The 19867-nt window shown below is 44.5% G+C and overlaps 1 protein-coding gene across 1 annotated transcript in view; it reads right to left on the bottom strand.

Moving 5' to 3' along the window:
• The window catches only part of EXT1 (exostosin glycosyltransferase 1), a 246426-nt gene extending 227239 nt beyond the window's left edge, over positions 1-19187 (bottom strand). Inside the window, exon 1 of the mRNA XM_006272156.4 lies at positions 17475-19187. Coding sequence (XP_006272218.2) covers positions 17475-18436 — 962 coding nt within the window. The 5' untranslated portion in view covers positions 18437-19187. The remainder of the gene's footprint in view (positions 1-17474) is intronic.
• Positions 19188-19867: the final 680 nt, after the last annotated feature.

Below are 19867 nucleotides of genomic sequence, written 5' to 3'. Positions count from 1 at the left end.
AGCATGCTCTACCTGTATCCTGACTGTCACAGGGCTCCCACTGCAAGTACTGTGACACACAGAATCAGACCCCATTTAACTAAATGTCTTAACTCTAGGGGCAGCGATCTTTGCCAAATTTTGGCTGCTGTTCTTGTGGACCGAAGATTCCTTCCCCCACCCCTTTTTTCTTTTTTAATTTGAAAACAAAAGCAATAGTTTGGAGAATAATCCTAAAGAAAGGTCTCTCTCTCTCCCGCTCCCCTCCCTCAGCATACCCTTAAAGTGTGTATTTAAAAAAACCACAGCATGCACACACACCGCCCATCACACAAGTGGAATGGTTTAAAATGTTCTAATCACAGACTAACTAATTGGAAGAGGGGTTAAAAAAAAAAAGAAACATTTACAAATAAATCCTTTATCCTGTGGGTAGAATGAAAAACAAGGTAGAAACAAGCTCATTCCTATGCTTATAAAACAAGCCTTTACAGATAATTATGTTTTATTACTCTTCATTTTATGAGGATTGTGTTATACAAAACAAATACCAGATGCCTATTTGTTTTATTCATTTTAGTGAGGTTGGGGGGGAGAAATCTCTTCAAGCGCTGTTGTGAGCAGCTCTGCTTTTAATTAAACACAATGCACAATGAACGCATAAAAATTAATACTGTTTGAAACCAGCAGGTAGGCAGCAAATGTATCCGATTGGAGCTGTCGAGTACCCCCTCCCCTCAGAGCTTGCACGGCAAGACAACACATTCACAAGCCTATTACTTCAGAGCTGGAGTCAGCGGAGCTGGTGCTGTTGTGCAAGGTCATTTATGGATTTCATTTTTGTGAAAAATTAATGCCAATCTTTGCAGAAATCAAAAGGCAAGGAAAAATCAATGGGAATTTAACACCACTGGTGTTAAAATGGCATAGCAGGTCCAGTCGGTAACATACACTTCCTTAGTAGTACGTGAGGTCTGGCTTTTCAGCCGTGTTGGAAGATCGGCTGAAATGGAGCGTGCTACCGACACTTCAGAGAAAAGGCAAAGGATGCACAAAGTGATTTCAGGCTACAATCACGTGGGAGCTGGACGAAGGGGTTGAATTCTCTTTACTCTCTGGAAGCAGTGGGTCTGCTGCTCTCGACTAGCCCTTCCTTGCATGACAGAGACGTGCGGGACAAGACCTGTCGTCTGAAACACGGGTCTTCTCTCCGCAAGTGGAAGAACGCCATTGCTGTTTTCAGAAAGAGGCAAGCCAAGCCAGTGCAACTCTAGCAGCTAAAATTGGTTGCTGTTCTTCTAGGAAAATCAAGTTAAATATGACTTTTCAGCAAGTCAGCTAAAAGTAATCCACACCCATGGAAGCACTATTGGAAAATCTGTTTTCCTAGTTTAAGCGTCGGTTTTTCTTTTTATTTTAAAATTTCATTAAGATGCAATTCTGGGGTCGTGAGGCAGACTGCTTAGGTAAGGCTGATGTTAGTCATACAGTAAGAGCAATTTTCCGCATCGGATCTGATATGTATTTAAATCTCCTCCAAAGGAAAATGAAAATTCTCTGCAACATCTCATCCCAAGATGGAGTTTTTCTGGGAAATGAAACAATGAAGTTACAGCATAACAAGAAGTGGGGAGTGAAGAGCCTCTTCAAGTGCAGGTTTCTATGCTTTACCTTGAAGATATTATCTAAGCATGGGGGAGAATCTATTGATAGGAAGTTTCAACCTTAACCATTTCCTAAATATAATTAGTTTACAAATACACATTGGATTCTGAACCTTGCTAAACCAACCAGTTAATTGTAGCCTGCCTGTAATAGGACCACAAGAGGCAATTATACTAATCAGTGCATCTATTATTGTGAAACATTCTTACCCTTGCAATAAAGTTTAACTTAAATAGTAATTATTAATTATTATAACAAGCAACCAGTGGGACAATTTAAGATTAGACAGTCTCTGCACTCAAATGCCTTCAAATGTTTAGCTGCCTTATTTTATAAGCATATATCACAGAAGGGCTCGCAGACAATCATTTTGCTGTAAATCAATTTAGAAATATTTTCAACTAAATTTTAAAAATGGTAGGTACAAGAAACAATTGCAAACCATTAAAAACTGAAAACGGAACCAAAAAAAATCTATTCTCATTGAAGTTCAATGAAGTTCCTTTGCCGTAAACAAGCAAACAAACAAAAAATGAATGCATATTCTAATCACTTCATTCATTACTGTTATTTGTATTCAGCTGCACGACATGAAACAGGCATCAGAAGCCCAGCAGCAGTTGAGATGAGAGCTCTTTGAAGATGGCAGGTGTAAAATGGACTGATTTTATGATAAACATTTAGGGCAAGTGATTAAGAACAGGATTAGGGATCCACTGTAAAAACACATCTTAACAGAATATCCCTGCTGCCGTGATTCTTATGGTCTAAACAAAGAAGAAAGACAAAGCAGCAGCATGCCTGACAAGGATGGTGCAGACATATAGAAAGAAGAGGACACAGAGACATGATAGTTCCACTACAGGAGGATATTCGTAGAGTTCACAGATAACCCTGGACGTCTTTGCTCTTGGTATGTTCCAGCCTTAGTCTGCAGACCTCCCACTATCTCCATGTTACTAGAAAAGCTTGCTTCTAAAATACAGACCTCACCTTTTAGAAAAAAGACCTATGGTCTTCATACGTTCTTCATGTTATAACAGGGAGAAGGTCCCATCTACTCATTCCCACTCAGCACATACCGAATCTCACAACTGGAGTAATGTAGCCAGCTTAGAGCAATCCTGAGGAGACCCAGAAGCAAGCCTAAGACAAAAGAGCCTAAAAGCAGCAATGGGCATGTCTGGACCACTCTAAGGTGGTCAAATTGTCTCATTTCCAGGATGTGGTTCAGACAGAAGAGGAAGATGTGTCATGCTTCTTTTCCTGGCATGGAGGCAGTGTAGACATACCCTTAGTCAGTGGTTCTCAACCTTCTGGACTCAAAGCACCTGAGAAAATGCTAACTCTTAGCTTTCCCTTGTTTCCTACCTAGGAAAAAAATTAATAGAGCAATTCTTCTATTGCAAAGAACTTAGGAAGACCAAAATAGGTCAAAATATTTTTGACACTATGGATTCCCATTTGAAATCTCTGGGTTTATCTTGTAAATCATGTGCAGGTGTTTTGCACACTATTAGAAAATCTGTTTTCCCAGTTTAAGTACTGGTTTTTCTTTTGTTCTAAAGTTCATTAAGATGCAATAAGAGTACCTAACAGTACTAATATTAATGTACAGCATCCAGTGGAACCCTTACAATGATCTCATGGCACCCCAAGGTGCTACAGTTCCCTTGCTGAGAATCACTGCCCTAGGTTGTCATTGGTTTTTTGAAGCTGATCTGGAAGTTGCCTAGGTACAGAAGGTTCTTCTATAATCAGGGTATGCAAAAAATGAATGAGCCTCAAAGTCTTCTGTAACTGCTGTAGCTATTAAAAAAAAAAGTCAACAGTACATTATTAAAGCTTATGAAACCTTTAACCTAGATGCAAGGTAATAAAGTGCTGTTTTAATCTTAATGTCTCACCAACAGCACCAGACAAGCTGGGTTTTTTGTGCACTTGGCTCACAAGGTTTGGTCTGTTTTCTGTCAGAGGCAGGAGCTTCCAGACAGGTAGGTTTCTTGCCCAGGGAATTTCCTCCCCATGAGGATGGTCTTCTGCAGCTGGTAGCACAGCTTTCAAATTCTTCCCATTTGTGCTGGTTTATAGGACCCTAAGCATGCAGAGTAGTCTTTGTTCTTTTGTCTTAACAGTTGTAACTTAGCTTCTAATTGATGATATGACTTAATAAAAGACCAGAGCATCTACAGGAGTTTATTTTGAAAAAAAAAAGGTGAAACTAAAACCCTACTACAGTATTCCACAATTAATTTTTTGGTGAGCGACATGGAAAAAACATTGCATTTGTGTGTTCAAATTGGCAGATGACTATGGTATGTTGAAGTCTACAGAAAAATGTTTCTGCACCCCTATTCTTTCTTTCAAGTGTCATCCCCATGTCTTCATAGAGCCCTAATACCACTCACACTTTGATAACTCCTCCTTTTCCCATCTCCGGCTCTTGGAATCCCTTTAATCTTGCCACAACAGCAGGACAAAGAGGAAAAGAAAAGACAGATGAGAGCGGCTTGTGTCTGAAGAAAAAAAAATCAGCATGACAGGAGGATTCAGAGAGTTCTGACATTCTGGAGGCAGCAGATAAAAGTACTGAGAGGAAGGGGCTTCGTGGTTTTTGATTAAAATGGTGGCATGATCCCCAGAAGTAAAACTCATCTTTCACACCTACCTGAAATACACTCCCATAAAAGATATGTCTAGTGATCTGTGGATGCCAAATTTAGCTGTGCATACATGATTTATCTTATGGCAACTATACGTAAAAGCTGCTTGAGATCTGTGTCCAAACCAAAAAAAAAAATCCTGTTCAGTAAAGTGATCTGTTTCCCAAATCCAAACTTTGAGCCTGAAAGCATGGAAAGTAATAAAGAAGAAAGTTAACAATAGGCTTGAAATAAGAGCTACAGAACTTCAACACTGTATTCAAAGGGAGACTGTGGGACAGAAAAGGAGAATATTATGCATGATTGCCCCAAATAGTTCCCCGTCTTCAAAAAAGTTGCCTTAAAATTCTGACTGATATCATTCACCTTGCTGCTGGTACAGTTTTATTACCATTACTTTTGAGAATTTCTCTGGTACTTAATATGCAGAAACGGTATACAGGAATAGATCCTGCTGCCATAGATAATGTGGTTCTAAGGGAAACCCATCAATTGTTAATGGCCATGCAAATTGTTGAAACTAGAGAGTTATTCACAGTTATCTCACTGTGATTTGGTAAGTGTCCATGCCTGATGTGATCACTCACTTGATATATTATTCCATTATAATGCAAGTAGTAGCCTTACCTTTCAAAGGTAAGAAGCAGAATGAGAGAAAGAGAAGGAGAAGGACTTTTGTTTGTTTCCTTGCTTTTCATGATTCTTAGGTAGCCAAAACCCCATTTTTTCCTGAAGATTTTACAGTAGGGAAAAAGGTGTCTTTAAGAAGTCATACTCAGCTGAAATTTAACTCCCTTTGATCAAAGTTGAGAGAGACACTTAATGTGCGGTTTTCAGCTTCAATCTTAACTTTATGCGCTGCATGCAGGATTGGGGGCTACAACTGGAGATTAGTCATTTCTTACATTTCTGACTGGAGCAACTTAAGCATTAAAATATTTTGATATTTAATAAGCTATCTTCACATTTCCTCAAATTCATAATGAGTGCCGTCTCTTCCGTTGCCAGCTCACTGATTATTAATTTTCAGCTTTACTGCAGTTCCAACACATCAGATGCTTTTATTTTCCTTCTTGTGTGAAATATATTACTTTTACTAAAGTGCAGTTTGTTTTGATTTTGCTTATTTGCTTTTAAACAGCCCTCCAGGGGGAGGGGAGGGGAGTTACTTTTCCTCCCTTCTAAAGAATTCTAAAATCACTGTACACAAAATAAATCATATAATTATAATCTCCCACTTGGATTAGATAAATTATATTTAATTAAAAAAATCCATCTACTAGCACCCAGCACAATGGTTGATGGCAAATCAAGGTGATAAAACATTTATGTATTTATCTTCTTGAAATAGCTTGCTAAGTGTATGTGCAGAGAAACTCAAATCAAGACTTTAGAATTCTGAACCCAGAGATTATAAGAGAAGAACCGTCCTTCCCTTCATTTGCAGATAATGGGCTTGATTTGCCAAAGCGGCCTTCATTTCTACACCTGCAGACAACAGTGGGTGCAATTTTGATGGCACACTTCATAGCAGAGAAACATCATGCTACCTGATTGCACCAGTAAATCAGGTATTGCTATCAAATGTGTCTACAATTATTTGCAGGTGCAAAAAAACCCCCAAAAAAATCAAAAGAAGAGACACTTGCGGGGTAGAGTCAGGGTCTCTCACTAAACTTCTTACGTAGCTGTATGAAGGAGACACGCACAAGAACTAATGCCTCAAGGACTCAAAATGCAGCACAGAGTAGGGATCTATATCTATCTATCTATCTATCTATCTCTCTAGATATAGATATCTATATATCTATATCTATAGCTCTCTCTCTATAGATAGATATCTATCTAAAGGACTTAGTCCATCTGTATGTGTGTTTGTCTGCCTGTTCATAATGCTCTGGGGGGGGAATGGCTCCCAGCAGGGTGTGGTTTCAGCCAGCGCTGTGTCAAGAATGTGGCGGTGGTGAGGAGTCAGACGCGGTGCTGGGGGCAGGGGGAAAGGGGGTAGAGGATGGAGCATGGCTAGATGCAGGGTGGTGGCAGCATGGGGTGGTGGGTGGTGGCGGCAGCCACGTGGGGAGGCAGTGGTGGTGCAGGGTGGTGGGTGGCAATGCTCTGTCCCCACCCAACCCTTCCCCCAGTCATTTTTGACAGGCAGTTTGCTAGTATATTAATATTGAGTTCCCCATTAGAGCCCTGTGCTCTGCTTGCTTTGTCTCTCTACAAACAGGTAGGAAGGAGCTCTCTGCTTCAGCTAATACAGTGAAGAAAATGGAGCCAGCTAATGGGGTGGTTGGAGAGCCAGAGAAGACATTCAGACCGGCTCTCACATGCTGCAGCTAGGTAAAGGCATTGAGGGGCTGTGTAGTAAGTAAAGGCACTGCAGGTTAACCCTCTTTGGAGAGGTGAAGGAAGACGGGTATCCCAAACGGTAAGGGGGCAGGGGAATAAACCCTCACATGCAGTAGGTAGAAAAGAAAGGAGCAGTTCAGAACCAGCTAGAAGGCAGGAGAGGTGAGCATAGACTTTGCATCATGGCAGGAAGCAACAAAGAAAGGAGGAACATTGCTAGAACTTTACCACCATTTCCACACACTGCAGAATAGCCATTAAAGGCAGGCCCTGAACTATCTGGGCCACCCCTTTTTCATTTACACACAGGAAGAGAGGAGTCCTGTAAAAGACACTACTCAAACTCTCACATAAGCAAACCTGCAGGGAAAGCTCATTTCTCAGATGCATGAGACTTCCATTAACAAAGAGTCTCCAAAACTTACTGAGCATACCAACAACCATACAGCTATGTCAACATCCACTTCCAAATCCCTTCACTGTTTTTTTGCCCCTGACCATAGCAAACCTGTCTCCCTCTGCCTCACGATGCAAAGTTAACGCAACCTGCAGTTTTCCTCTGCCCTCTAAAGATCTTGTACTCTCACCCCTGGCTTCAAGCTAGCGCTCCTCATATTTTGCTCAGCTCTCTCCCCTCTCCACAAGTACAAGACAAGCAGTCTTCATTTCCTTCCAGGAATCTCTTATTACACACCCTCCCCTTGCCCAACTGCTGCCCAGTGAATGGCCTTGCTCAATATTTGACTGCAAACTCTTTGGGGCAGAGAGCAGTGAATGTTGTCCTTTTTACAGCCCCAGTTAATTCATTATTAATGGGACAGGGCTTTCATTTATACTCTTAAGAAGTGTCTTGGCAGAAGTTTTCCATCTGGGAATTATTTCATCTGTGGCTATGCTTAGACCTTCAGCTTCTCCCCCTCACTTTCTATTTAGGAGCTGGCAGATGATTGATCTTATTGATTTGTGTCAACATTTTGACTTGGTCTTATTGACCAGCTGTAATTTAGTGGGAGGAGTCTGAAGAGGAATTGAAGATTCAGTTTAATGCAACTTGTCACGCTGCTTGAAACAGGAAATGCTATTATAGAAGCGCATATGCATATCCCCGGGACTGAGTTGGGTTTAAGTTGTCAAAAGTGAGCAATAAGACATTTCATGTGACCATGTTTACAGCAAATTCAATGTTAAAAAACGCAACTATATAATTATAATCTATTCCAATTATGCAAAGAAGTAACATTTCAGAGAGGCCTTCTCATTTCCCATTCTTAGCACTGAATACTTTTGTTTTGCAGCCAATCAACCAAATTAGCCCTAATTCTGTTTCATTCAGATACACAGAGTATATTAGAGAAGAAAGTGAACAAACAGGAAATTCACTTAGGAACCTTTTTTTTAAGCTTTCATGTATTTCTGGACTAGAAATTGTCATGGGAAAGGAGTCAACTTGTGAAAGAATAGCTTTACTGAATTTATTAACTAAATTGCAAGGTCGCTGTAACATTTATCAGCAATGGCAATGCCTATAACAGCTGTGAGTGAGTTGACGGTTGGGTTGGGTTGAGTGAAAACTGTGTCTGCTAAAATTCACAAAGCCATCCCCTTCAATACCCTGACCCAGCACGGCTCTGTCACAAATAAAGCAGACAAGGGAGTCTTAGTTCAGAAAACATGTTACTAGAAGCAGCATAAAATATCACTTATCCATCATTGAAAAAAGACCTTGCATCCGCTGCTTCTTGAGATAACAGTTGGCATAAAGACAACACTGGTCTCATGCAGTACTTCTCTATAGATCTCAAAGTGCTTTAGAGAGGAAAGCAAATATTGCCCCCCATTTTGAGGAGCAGAAACTGAGTTGCAGAGGAGTAAAGTAACTCCTTCCAAGTGCCAAGGCAGGCTGGGACCCAGTGGCAAACTAGAACTAAGCAGAGCCAGAGTTCCTCACTCTTTAACTTTGGACCACACTGAGTCTTCATCTCTGGACATTTTTAAAGATCAGATTAAACAAATAATCATCATGAACAGTTCAAAGAGAGCTGATCCTTCCTGGGGAAGAGGGTGGATTACATTAGGGATGTCAAACACACAGTCCACAGGCAAAATCTAGCTTTCAGAGCTGCTCCATGTAGACCACTGTGGGCCACAGAGTTTAGGGGAGTGACCAGTGACACGTGGTGCCTGCCATGCAATGTGGGGCCTTAGGTCCCTTGTGGACATAGCCATTGGCAGCTGAGGGAGAACAAAGCATGTACAACACAACCCTTGGTTACCCTGTGGCTGCCAGGCCCACTCCTACTGGCTTTTCTTCCACTGTTTCCCCAACCCCCTGGGCCAGATCTGGCTCAGGAGCAGCCCCTTCAGCCTCAATCAGGCCCAGAGCCCAAGGTGAGTGTGACACACCTGGATTAGAGGATCTCTTCAGGTATATCATCTTCTATGATGTAAGAAGAAGTTGGAAAGTCATGAGATATTTTGCAATGGCTTTATCAATGTGACGGTTTAACAGAGAATCACGCTAGAGCTGAAAAATCTGATCTACTTTAATATGAAACGGGAGCCACATTAACCTAACAGAAATGTCACCACTTTACAAAGTCAGAGGACACAAAAGACCACACAATCTCTGACATAAATCTTTGTTAGGGGCACAGAGAGCTAAGGAAAGAGGTATCACTGCAACTCTAAAATAAAAGACTTGGAACAAAACCTGAAAAATCAGTGTTGAAAGTATTCAAACAAGATGCACCAGGAAACGCCCTAAGCACAAAATGCACGAGGAAGAAAAAAGTGCCCCTTCCTGCTGTTATTGTAGTGGACTGGGCTCTTTTGCCCAATTTAAGATCATGATTTGTAATAGCGAATCTTTGAACAATAAAACAAATCAGAACCCAACCATTCTGTTGCACCCACAAACAGGGAAAGCTGGGGAATCGTAAATATAACTTGAAGTTACGCTCATAAATTCTTCTGTGCTAATGTAATCCACATATGATATGGAACAGAAACATATATATTGCATCACCACACTGGGACACAGTCATGCCTTATGGAAGGGAAATCAGTCATCTTAATGGTATACACAGCATGTTATTTAACTTCACTTCTTAACCAAGTAGCTGACTGGGTACCTACTGGTTAATTTTTCTGGTTAAGAAAGTGGTTTATTTACTACTGACTCCCAAACTCCTGTGACATTAGGACAGAAACCTTGGAGAGGAGAAAGAGACCATAGATCATGCCCCAGAAATCAGATTAGAGCAAGTCCTCTTGACTTCCAACCATTGAACAAATAAGCATTTAGTATTTACCAATTTCAGATACTCCTCCTGATACCAAGCATTTTGCTTTGAAACAGCCTGGCTGAAGGAGGATTGTTTTTATACTGTTAACTGCAAAATACCAGTTACTGATACTCAGCTATTCTAGACATGGAAAGTAGAAGTAACTTCACGCTGGTGTTCAAAACAATTAACCAACACAGGAAGAGCTACACCAGGCCAGGCCCGTGAGCTAGCTAGCAGTATCTGTCACCTAGAGACATAAGGCAGGACAGGGTGGCACCATAGAGACTAACTGGTTCAGAAAAGCACAAGCTCTTGTCAAATGTTAAAAAAGTTGGCTGTCACCTACAAAAGCTCACGTTTCTCTGAGTTACTGTCTAAGGGTGCTGACAGATGTGGTAGGGGGGACAGCGCCCCCACCCAATGCCCTACCAGAAGCAGCAGCATGTTACTTCACCCTGGGTCCACAGCATCTGTAAAGATTGGATGCTTCAGTGGGGCTTTTTGGTGCTTTTAACTAAAGCCAATTCAATCAGCTACTAGGTAAAAGCACCAAAAAAGTGCCACTAAAGCACTTGATCTCTACAGACATTGGGAAAGCTGGGTTCAGTTAAGGTGCTGCCTCTTCTAGGCATGCGCTCAGCTCTGCATCAGAGTGCACTGAGCTTAAAGTAAAGCGCCAGTTTTGGGGGTTTTTTTCCACATCTGCAAGCAGCCCAAGACACCTGCCCTGCCTTCTGCCTGACTTCAAACGAACACAGCTAACTACCTCTGCCTGTCACTAAGACAGTCGAGTACTAGCTGCTTGAGAAGTTCAAGAAACCCTAAAAGCAGGCAATTATATTGATTTTCCAAGGGAAAGTATCCTCCTAACTGAAAGTAGCCAAAGATCTCAGTTTGAGGCCTACAGTATAAGTACCGGTATACAACTATTCATACACTGAATCTGTTGTGGGCCCTCTCACGCTTCTGAATACATGTATAATAATTGCCCCTTGCTCTGAAGAAACAATCACAGAATCCAGAAATGTTCAGCCCTGCCATACAAATGCAAACTGTCTATCAGTTATTATACAATATTACACATTGTAAAAAACCATGCCCCACTCCAAAGAGCTTACTGTCTAAATAGACAAGATGGAAGAAAGACGTGGAGAAAAGAACATGGTATGCAAGCAGAGCAATCCAAATAGGGAAGAGCAGGTTAATTGTTTTAACTAAACTGTGTTTCCTTATTTTAAATTTTCTTAAAAAATCATTGGGGGGCAGACTTAAAGGTGTGGGGTTAATAGGAAAAGGAAGGACAATATATAAGACAGGGTGAGATATATAAAGGAAATGGAAGAAAATGTTATGAGGGATCTAAAGTGAAACAACTTATCAATGAAAAATAAGTATCCAAGACCAAAATGTACGTGCAATGGCATCTTCACTGTCTGAAGATGCTACAGCTGCTATTGTCACTGGTGCTTCCAGCTTTTATAGAAGAAGCTTTTTTAGTCTTAAGGGCTGATTTCACTTGGGAGATTCCACAGACAGGAAAGGCCCGGGATTTTCTAGGTAGTGGCTCCAACAGCTTTCCCTGAAACTCTATTTGCATACACATAAAGAGACTTTTCAGTACATAAATAAAGCAGAAAAAAAAAAAGTGTTAAAACAGCTCCTTCAAATTTCTCAGATATGTGAGAAATCAAGTGGGCTTTGGCACTTACCAGTTTGCTACATTTTAAAATGAAAGAATTTTAAATGGGTAAATAGAAATTATCAAAGAATTAAGAAGTCTGAAAGGATAACAGCCTGCTGGGGATAATTTTCTTGTAGTAGCCATGAAGCTCTGATACAATGCACAGGAACTCTTAGTATGTCCTGAACTTCATCCAAATTGTAGATCTGGAAAAAGAGGGCTAATTTTAATAAATAAATAAAATCTTTAAGCCAATGCTGGTCTTGCTGAGGTCACTCATTTCAAACAGGAGAAGACTGGCCCTCATGATAGCCAATAAATTGTGATCATCATCCACAATGAACTACAGGACTCTCGCCCCTTTGTAAACATCTGATTAATGGATGAGCTGAGGAAGCTTTTAAACAAGTCTTTCTTACAAGGTGCCAAACCAGTAACCAGTTTTATACAAAAGGTGACAGTTACATTTATATTTTAACACAACATATTTAGAAGTCAGCAATCTTCATTCTCCTGTCAAACTTAACTTTATAAAGTTTATGTTAATCTCTTTTCAGGGGCCAGAGAATAAATTAATCTCAAGTATTTTACATACTAGGGGGCCCAGAACCAAAATTTAGGTCCTAGAGTTGCTAATTTCAATAGAGAACACCTGGAAGCACACACTCCAATCGTGGTAAGTGAGAAGAAGGGCACTAAACTACCTTTTTTCCCATTCCGTTCTATACTACGAGCTAGTACACAGAACAGCTGCTTTAGAGATAAGAGGTGAAGCAGGGATTGGACAACAGTTCTTTCAACATGATGTATTCAAGTTAAGTATGGTATCCCATCAGATGCTATGAATGGTCTTGCACAAAGTCCATTCATAGCATCTTTTCTGCAGGTCCATTTATAGCTGTTGCCTATAAAAACTCATGACCCACTGAAACAGTTAGTCTCTATGGGCTCCTATAGACATGGGGGCCTAGTCTGACATGCTGGAGCATGGAAACAGATGCTCTCTGACAGTCATCCACATCACATGCATCAGCATCCCCACGCTGAAAAAAAACGGTGGTGGGCACTTTGAAATAAAACACGTTTGATGAGCTTTAGTTCAAAGTGCCCTGCCACCATTTTTTTCAGCGCAGGGACAGGCAGGGACGCTGATACAGTGACACACAGGTGCTTTTAATTAGCATGACTCACTAATTAAAATGCCCGGCACTGCATCCCACAGCACAGGTAAAAATATCCCATACTATTTAATTAATGCGCATTAAAATATGCTAGTGCACATTAAGCGTCACTTTAAAAAAAAAACATACTTAAGGTACCTACCTTCTGCCCAACATAGCTACCAGCCTCTCTGCCTACAGTATCCCAAAAAGAGTGAAAGTGTGTGGGCCTTTCCTGGCCATGTGGAATCCACTAAGCTGTCAGAACCACACACCTATGTTGTTTAATAGTATAGACTTATACCGATATCACACATTTATAGATACTTTTTACTGACATCTATATACTGTGTTCTGTAGCTTCCATATTCCGTGTAGACATATGGAAAAAACTCAAGTGTGTAGTTACATACCTCTCAAAAATGCCTCTTTTAGGGTACACCACTTTTATTAGGCTCCAAATTATTGATCTTCCATATGAATTTGGTAGAATGAATCCATCAATGCATGAATCATTTTTCTGTATTTCTCATTTCGAGTCTGGGTCACAATCCAGCCTGTATCTAGATATCGACTGGTTGAGGAATACAACAGATGCGAGCAGGATGTTGAGCTGCATTTATGTGGCGTTCTCTTCTGATAGGTTTATATAGCCAAGCAAAAAACAGGGTAGATTTGTGCCGTTTTAGACTAACTAAATCAGAGGTATATTTAAATTATACAGCTATAAATTATAGACGATTCAGTCAGTCTGTAAAGGTGCATATATACCCTGTCTTCTGCATGACTCCAGACTAACATGGCTAACTACCTCTTTCTATATAGCCAAGAGAGCACCAAGACTTCTCTAAATCTATTCTGGATCCATCTCTCCTAACCAGCATACAGATTTTTTTTCATTTATGCAGTTTCCATCATTAATTTCAGCTACTCTGTTTAGGAGATTTTTTACCACTGGTTGGGGATTAATACACTGGTCCAGTGTTGTCAATGGAAATCCTCCTACTGATTTCAATAAGATTTGGACCAGGTCCTGAACTTCTGATTCCACTCATTACCAGAGTCTCCATTTTCCAAAACCAGGGCTATTTACAGCCTTTACACCAAGGCAGCATATGGGTTATACACATTGCTATATTTCTCCCTAAATTATTTCAGGTTTGGGACAAATATCTTGAAAGTATTTAGTTGGATTAGGGTAGGCAAACAGTATGAATGTATAGTCATTGTTTTTTTTCTGACAGCACCAAGAGTCAACTGCTTCCCAAAAAAGCAATTGGAAACACGTGTGTGCGCGCGTGTGCACACATGTATGCACGTGCATGTGCACATAACCCTTTGTTCAATCTGTATTTAAGTATCAATGACTGGTTTATTGGCTTAATCTTTTTCAAAACTGGAAAGTGTGAAGCTAAAATACAAGCAAGAACACAAAAACTCTAATGCAAAGGAATTTTAAAAACCCAGTGGTTCTACCACCTGACTACACAAACCATCCATGATAAAGGGAGTCAGGGGCATAACACAGAAAGTATTTTTTTAAAACCACGTTTCAAAGCAGTCTAATCACGATAATGCAATTCATTTTAGTCTGCATCAGCTTTATCTGCTGAGATGCATAACTCTGATGAAAATTAATTAGCTCCACCATACAGATGGATCTCTTAATACAACTTGTGTATACAGCCACATATGTCCTTCTTTGAAAGGATGGCACACTTTCCCTTTATACAGGTAGAGAAGTCATTTTTCTTATCTTTTCTGATTTCCTAGAGAGGGTGGAAGGAAAGCTGGATCCTGCAGAAATGCAGTTCATGTTTGAGCCAGACAGAAAACAATTCTCTCTAGACACAATTTCATTGCAAATAATTGACACTGTACATCAGAAATAAAGGCAATGGATCATAACCTTACTCTGTTGATATGAGTTTATCAAGTTTTAAAATCTGATCATTGAGTTTATCTGGCTTCATATGGTTTTCCCCTGTAGCCAAGCTAAAAAGAAAAATCATTCACAATTCACCTTGCAAGAATCAATACTTCTGGGCCAGTATACTGTATGTAGAAGAACCACACTCCCGTCTATCACATGAAAACAAGGTAGTATAAATGCCACCGTAAATTAAAGAAAAATTGGCACAGAAGACAGAGAGAGTGAAATATTTGCCTTGTCCAACTCCATATGGACAAGTTAATCCATTTCTAATGCACAAATCTTGGAGAATGCACATCATTTTAAAACCATGAGGACATGTTGCTTAATCAAATTAAAAAATGCACAAGTAAAAGCAGCTCTGCTCACATCAAAAAATCTGTGAAGTGAATTTAGATTGAGCATGAGCCTAGTTTTTTAAACCCTTTTAAGACATTTCTTCTGCAACTAATCCAGCCTTGTGCAACATCATATTTCAAAGGAAAGTTTCAGACAGTTAGCTGAGGACTATTTTTACAACCCTCACATATATGCATTAGATATACATATATAAGAAATACCACCAGCTGACTGTAGTCACACTTCTCTCAGGACATGACCTTGGCAGATTTCATGAGCTGAGCAGTGTGGCACAGGCAGTACTGGAATAGGAAGAGAAGGAAAACCCAAGATGTTACAGGAAGTGGTACTGGTGTATCGGTAGGTGGCACACTTCGCTATAAATCAGCCCTGAATCAATGCCTCAGCATGGCAGTAAGGGACAGCAAAGTGCTGTCTTCCAAATTATGGCTTTATACGGTTTACAGGCATTCACAGAAGTGAGCTTAGTCCCAGTATGCTGACCATAACTGCAATTGAACAGGTTTAAATTACTAAGATTATCATCTTCACTTCCTGTCTCCACCTACTGCATGGCATTGCTAGACACTAATAAATGGGTTCAGCACTCTACCCCAGCTATGGCTGCATTTTAGTGGCATAGTGACTCTTGTTTCTTAGGGATAAGAGGCACTACACCCCGCATGGATTAATATTCCTTTGTTTGCACTGTGCACTCTTTAGTGCGGATAAACTACATAGATATTTTAAGTAACAAGTATTCAAGCTCCCTAGAGTCAAACTTCTGTCTGATATTTTTGTCTATTTGTTCTTACAGAATCTAAAAGAAAGCTTTATATCACACCGCATTCTGCAGAACTCAGTAGGGTGGCTAAAGGACGCAAAAAGTTTAGACTAAGCCAGGTAACTTCAATATATCCCAAGTAAAGACAGTCTTGAGTGGCTATAGTGGGTTCTCTCTGTCTCTCTCAAACACTACACTCTCAGTAGGTCCCTTTAAATATTCTGTTCAAAGGAAGATCATCAGTTACTATCCACTGTTTAAAAGGTATTCCAGCTCCTGAGCAAAATGTAAAGGTAATTTGACTTCAGCATACTCTTAGGCTTTATGCTGAGTTTTTGCATATGGATCATATTGCAAATTTAATCGTCAATTTTCTGTACTCAGAAATGAATGGAATTGAAAGCTTAACAATTTTTTTTTTGCTTCCCACCCCACCCCAGGGTAACCTAAGAAAAGCAGAAGGCGGATAAAGATCCAGCTTTCTTATGCTGCAGCATTACCACAGTTCTGTGGCTAAGGATTGCGTGGGAAATTAGAAGCCACTTAGAAACTTCGGTGGGTATTAACACTTGCATAGTTTCTTCACTACTCTCTTCCAGGATTAGTTTTCCTTCCACGTAGTATTTCACTAGGCACTGCAAACCTTTGGCAATTCCTGATGCAGCTGTACTAACTCAGCAATATAAAGCTGCTCCAATTCATTTTTTTAAACTCCTGTAACATGGAAACGCACTATGCAGCTTTTGCATGAGAATAACTACTCTGCAACAAACAGAGCAGTGGTCAGCATTTAAATTAACTGAGCAGTTTCAAGCAGACTAATGAGCGTTGCCCTTCCGCAGCGGCAAGTGCCTGTAAAGCGATGTTTTCAGCAGCTACACATACAAACTGCAAGACTGCAAGGGAGGGAGGGAGTTATTGAGTCTTTCAGAAGTTCTTTTCTAAACTCACCTTCAGTGGCAGCATAAAGGGAGCACCATATATACAACTCTCTCTCTCTCTCTCTCTCTCTCTCTCTCTCTCTCTCTCTCACAGTGTTACAGGATGAACCGAATCTATTTGCACCCCTGGAAAGAGTTGTCACAATCATAAAAGAATATGTGGGACTTGAGTCAGTCAGTGGAGTCTGTCTCCTCTACTGGGTTTTGTAGTCACTTGATGCAAGACTGCTGGATATGGCCAGCACCCACTTAGCAGTGACCACCTGGCAAGTGCTCCTGGAAAGAGGCACACTCAGTACCCAGCCTGTCACCCCCACCTGCCAACAGTTCCCCTCCAACTTTGCCCTACGTAGAGAACTTCAGGACTGGGAAGGGAGGAAGGGATCACTGCTGCAGCCACCTCCTCGCCTGGCAGCAGGCATGCAAATGCTCCCCAGGTCACCAGCCTTGCACAGATAGAGCCTCAACCCCCCCAGCAGCTTAGTCTGCCTCCACTCCCATGGCTCAGCTCCTGGGACAGCGACACGGAGGGGAACCCTAACCCCAACCTGCCCTGTACAGCTCTGCAGGCACCAAGCAGGACTCTCCCAGGGAAGGGGGGCTACACCCACGCCACCTGTGGCCTGCCGGCATCACCCAGCTGTGAGCACGTGGAGGCTGGCGGCTGGCACAGACAAGGGGCTCACTTACTTCTCGTACTCGCTGTTGTCCCTGTCGCAGCGCGAGTCCTTGTGCTTTTGCCAGTCCTTGCCATGCTTGCAGGTGGTCAGGAGGACAACGTCCTCCCCGTTGTGGACGTGGTATAAGGCATTCCTGGTGTCGGAGCCGATCCCCGTGAGGTACCTCTTCCCCTTGAAGACCAGCATGTACTTCCTGAGAGGAGGGATCGTGTTAAACCGCAGCGACCCCTTCTCCCCGCCTGTCCTGGGGTGGTCCTTGGAGAAGAGCGGGATGGACACGTCGAAGCGGGGCCGGAAGGTCTCGGTGCTGATGCTGGCCTTGGCCAGCATGGCCTGCCCAATGTCAAAGCCCACGTCCTCGGTGTAGTCGGGCCAGGTGCCGGAGTAGAGGTTGAAGATCAGGTGGTTCCTGCCGTTGTTCCACAGGTGCAGGCCCTGCACCTTGGCGCGCAGGTTGTGCACGTACTGCGGGGACAGCTGGTCCCGGTCCAGCGTGTCCAGGCTGAGCACGAAGAGGCAGGCCTGGCTGGGGTCCGAGGTGTAGAAGCGCGAGCCCTCAATAGCAGCCAGGATGTTCTGGTAGCTCTCGGCGATCTTCTCGCCCTTCTGCTGCGGGTACACATAGACCCTGAAGCCGGTGCGCTGGCAGAGCGCCACGTCGAAGCAGGACTCCATGCGGCACCTCTTGCCCTTGTACACGCTGGCGTTGGCGTCCCGCTTCTGGCGCGGCGAGAGCTGCGCGTCGTAGCCGTCGGCGTCGGGCGGCTCGGCGGCCAGGAAGGGGCGCAGCGCGTCCGGGAAGCGGGGCCAGGGCCGCTCGTTGCCCGCGGGCTGCGGGCCATGCCGGCTACGGGGCTGCTGCCGCCGGGCGCGGGCGCGGGCCGCGCGGAACTGCAAGCCTCCCAGGGAGAACAAAAGGACGAGGCAGGCGGCGGCGGAGAGCAGGATGAAGTAGCGTTTTTTGGCCTGCATGTGTCCTGCGTGGGGCGAGACGGCTGCGAGTGAAGACGGGGCTCCCCCAAGGCGGCCGGCGCCCGCTCTCAGCTCCACTCCGCCATCTTCCCGCCGCCGCGGGCTTCAAACTCTGGGCGCCCACCTGGGCTCGCTGCCTTTCCCCGGGCCGCGGCCTGATGCAGCGCATGTGGGCGATTTCCTCAACTTTCCCCGCCGCCGTCGCTCATCCTCGGCGCGGGGAGGGAGGGAGGGAGGCAGGGGGCGAGGGGGACGGACGGGGCGCTCACGCCCGGCGCGGGCTAGCGATCCGCCCGCCCGCCCGCACGCACCCGGCGCCCGCGGGATGGAGCGGGGCCCCCGCGCGCCCTCGGGCGAGGCGCGGCAGCCAGGGGCAGCGGCACCAACTTCCAGGCATCCACAGCGCGCCGGCACCGGCAGGCTCAGCACCGCTCGCAGCCGGCGCGCCGGAGCCTCACGAATCCCTGCATGGCTCTCGATCGCCCTCCGCAGCGGCGGCCGGAGCCGGGGGCTGTTTACTCCTCGCTGCGATGCCTGTGAATGGCCCCCGGGATGGAAGCGGCAGAAGCGGCGGAGATCCTCCTCTGCCTCCTCCTCCTCCTCCGCCTCCCTCCTGCCTCCGCCCGCGCCGGGCCCCCGCCCCCGTCAGGCCGCCGCCGCCTGCCGGCAGCCCCGGCGCGGAGGAGCCGGCCCGCCCCGTCCGAACGCGGCCGCCCGCGGGGCTCGATCCCCGAACGCCGCTACCCGGTTCGGAATGTTGCACTCACACATTCCATTCCCCGACACCGCCGCGCTGACCTCATCCATCCACGCAGCCCGCTCCCCCATTGGCTGGGCGTCACGTCCGGGTGGGCGGGGCTTCCGCTGCACCCATTCATAACCCCCCAGCCAGAGGACGCGGCGATGCAGTGGAGGGAGGGGCTGCGCTGGGGGCGGGGGAGAGGAGTCCGGAGCGCCGGTGCATGGGGCATCCCCGCGCTGAGCTGGGGGACCCCTTTCCTCCCTCCCCCCCACCGGGCGGGCTGCCCCACAACGCCTGAGCCCGGGACTGGGTGCCCTGGCCTGGCCTGGCGGGGGGGGCTGCAGCCGCTGGCCGGAGGAAGCTGCCCCCCAGCTCTGCGGCCCCAAGGGCAGGGCGGCTCGGGCCGGGTAGCGCTCCCCTTCCAGGCGGGCTGGCTCCTCCGCGCTCCTGCCCTCTGCCGGCCGCCGCACCCGCAGCGCGGCCCGGGCCCGGCAGCTGCCCGCGGTGCTGCTCGCTCTGCCCCAGCTCCTGCCTCTTCTTCTACCGTTTGAGATGCGGTCAGCGCCCGCCGGCCCGTCGTCACCTCGCAGCACTTGACAGCCCAGAGCTGAGCGGCCTCAGGACAGGTGTTAATTTCTTCCTAAGGCAGCGTTGACATCTGCAGCTGAAGAGTACCACGGGCTCTTCGG

The sequence above is a fragment of the Alligator mississippiensis genome, chromosome 3 (assembly GCF_030867095.1).
Source record: "Alligator mississippiensis isolate rAllMis1 chromosome 3, rAllMis1, whole genome shotgun sequence".
NCBI lineage: Eukaryota > Metazoa > Chordata > Crocodylia > Alligatoridae > Alligator > Alligator mississippiensis.
The sequence above is the reverse complement of the archived record's forward strand: the minus strand, read 5'-3'. Positions and strand labels throughout refer to the sequence as shown.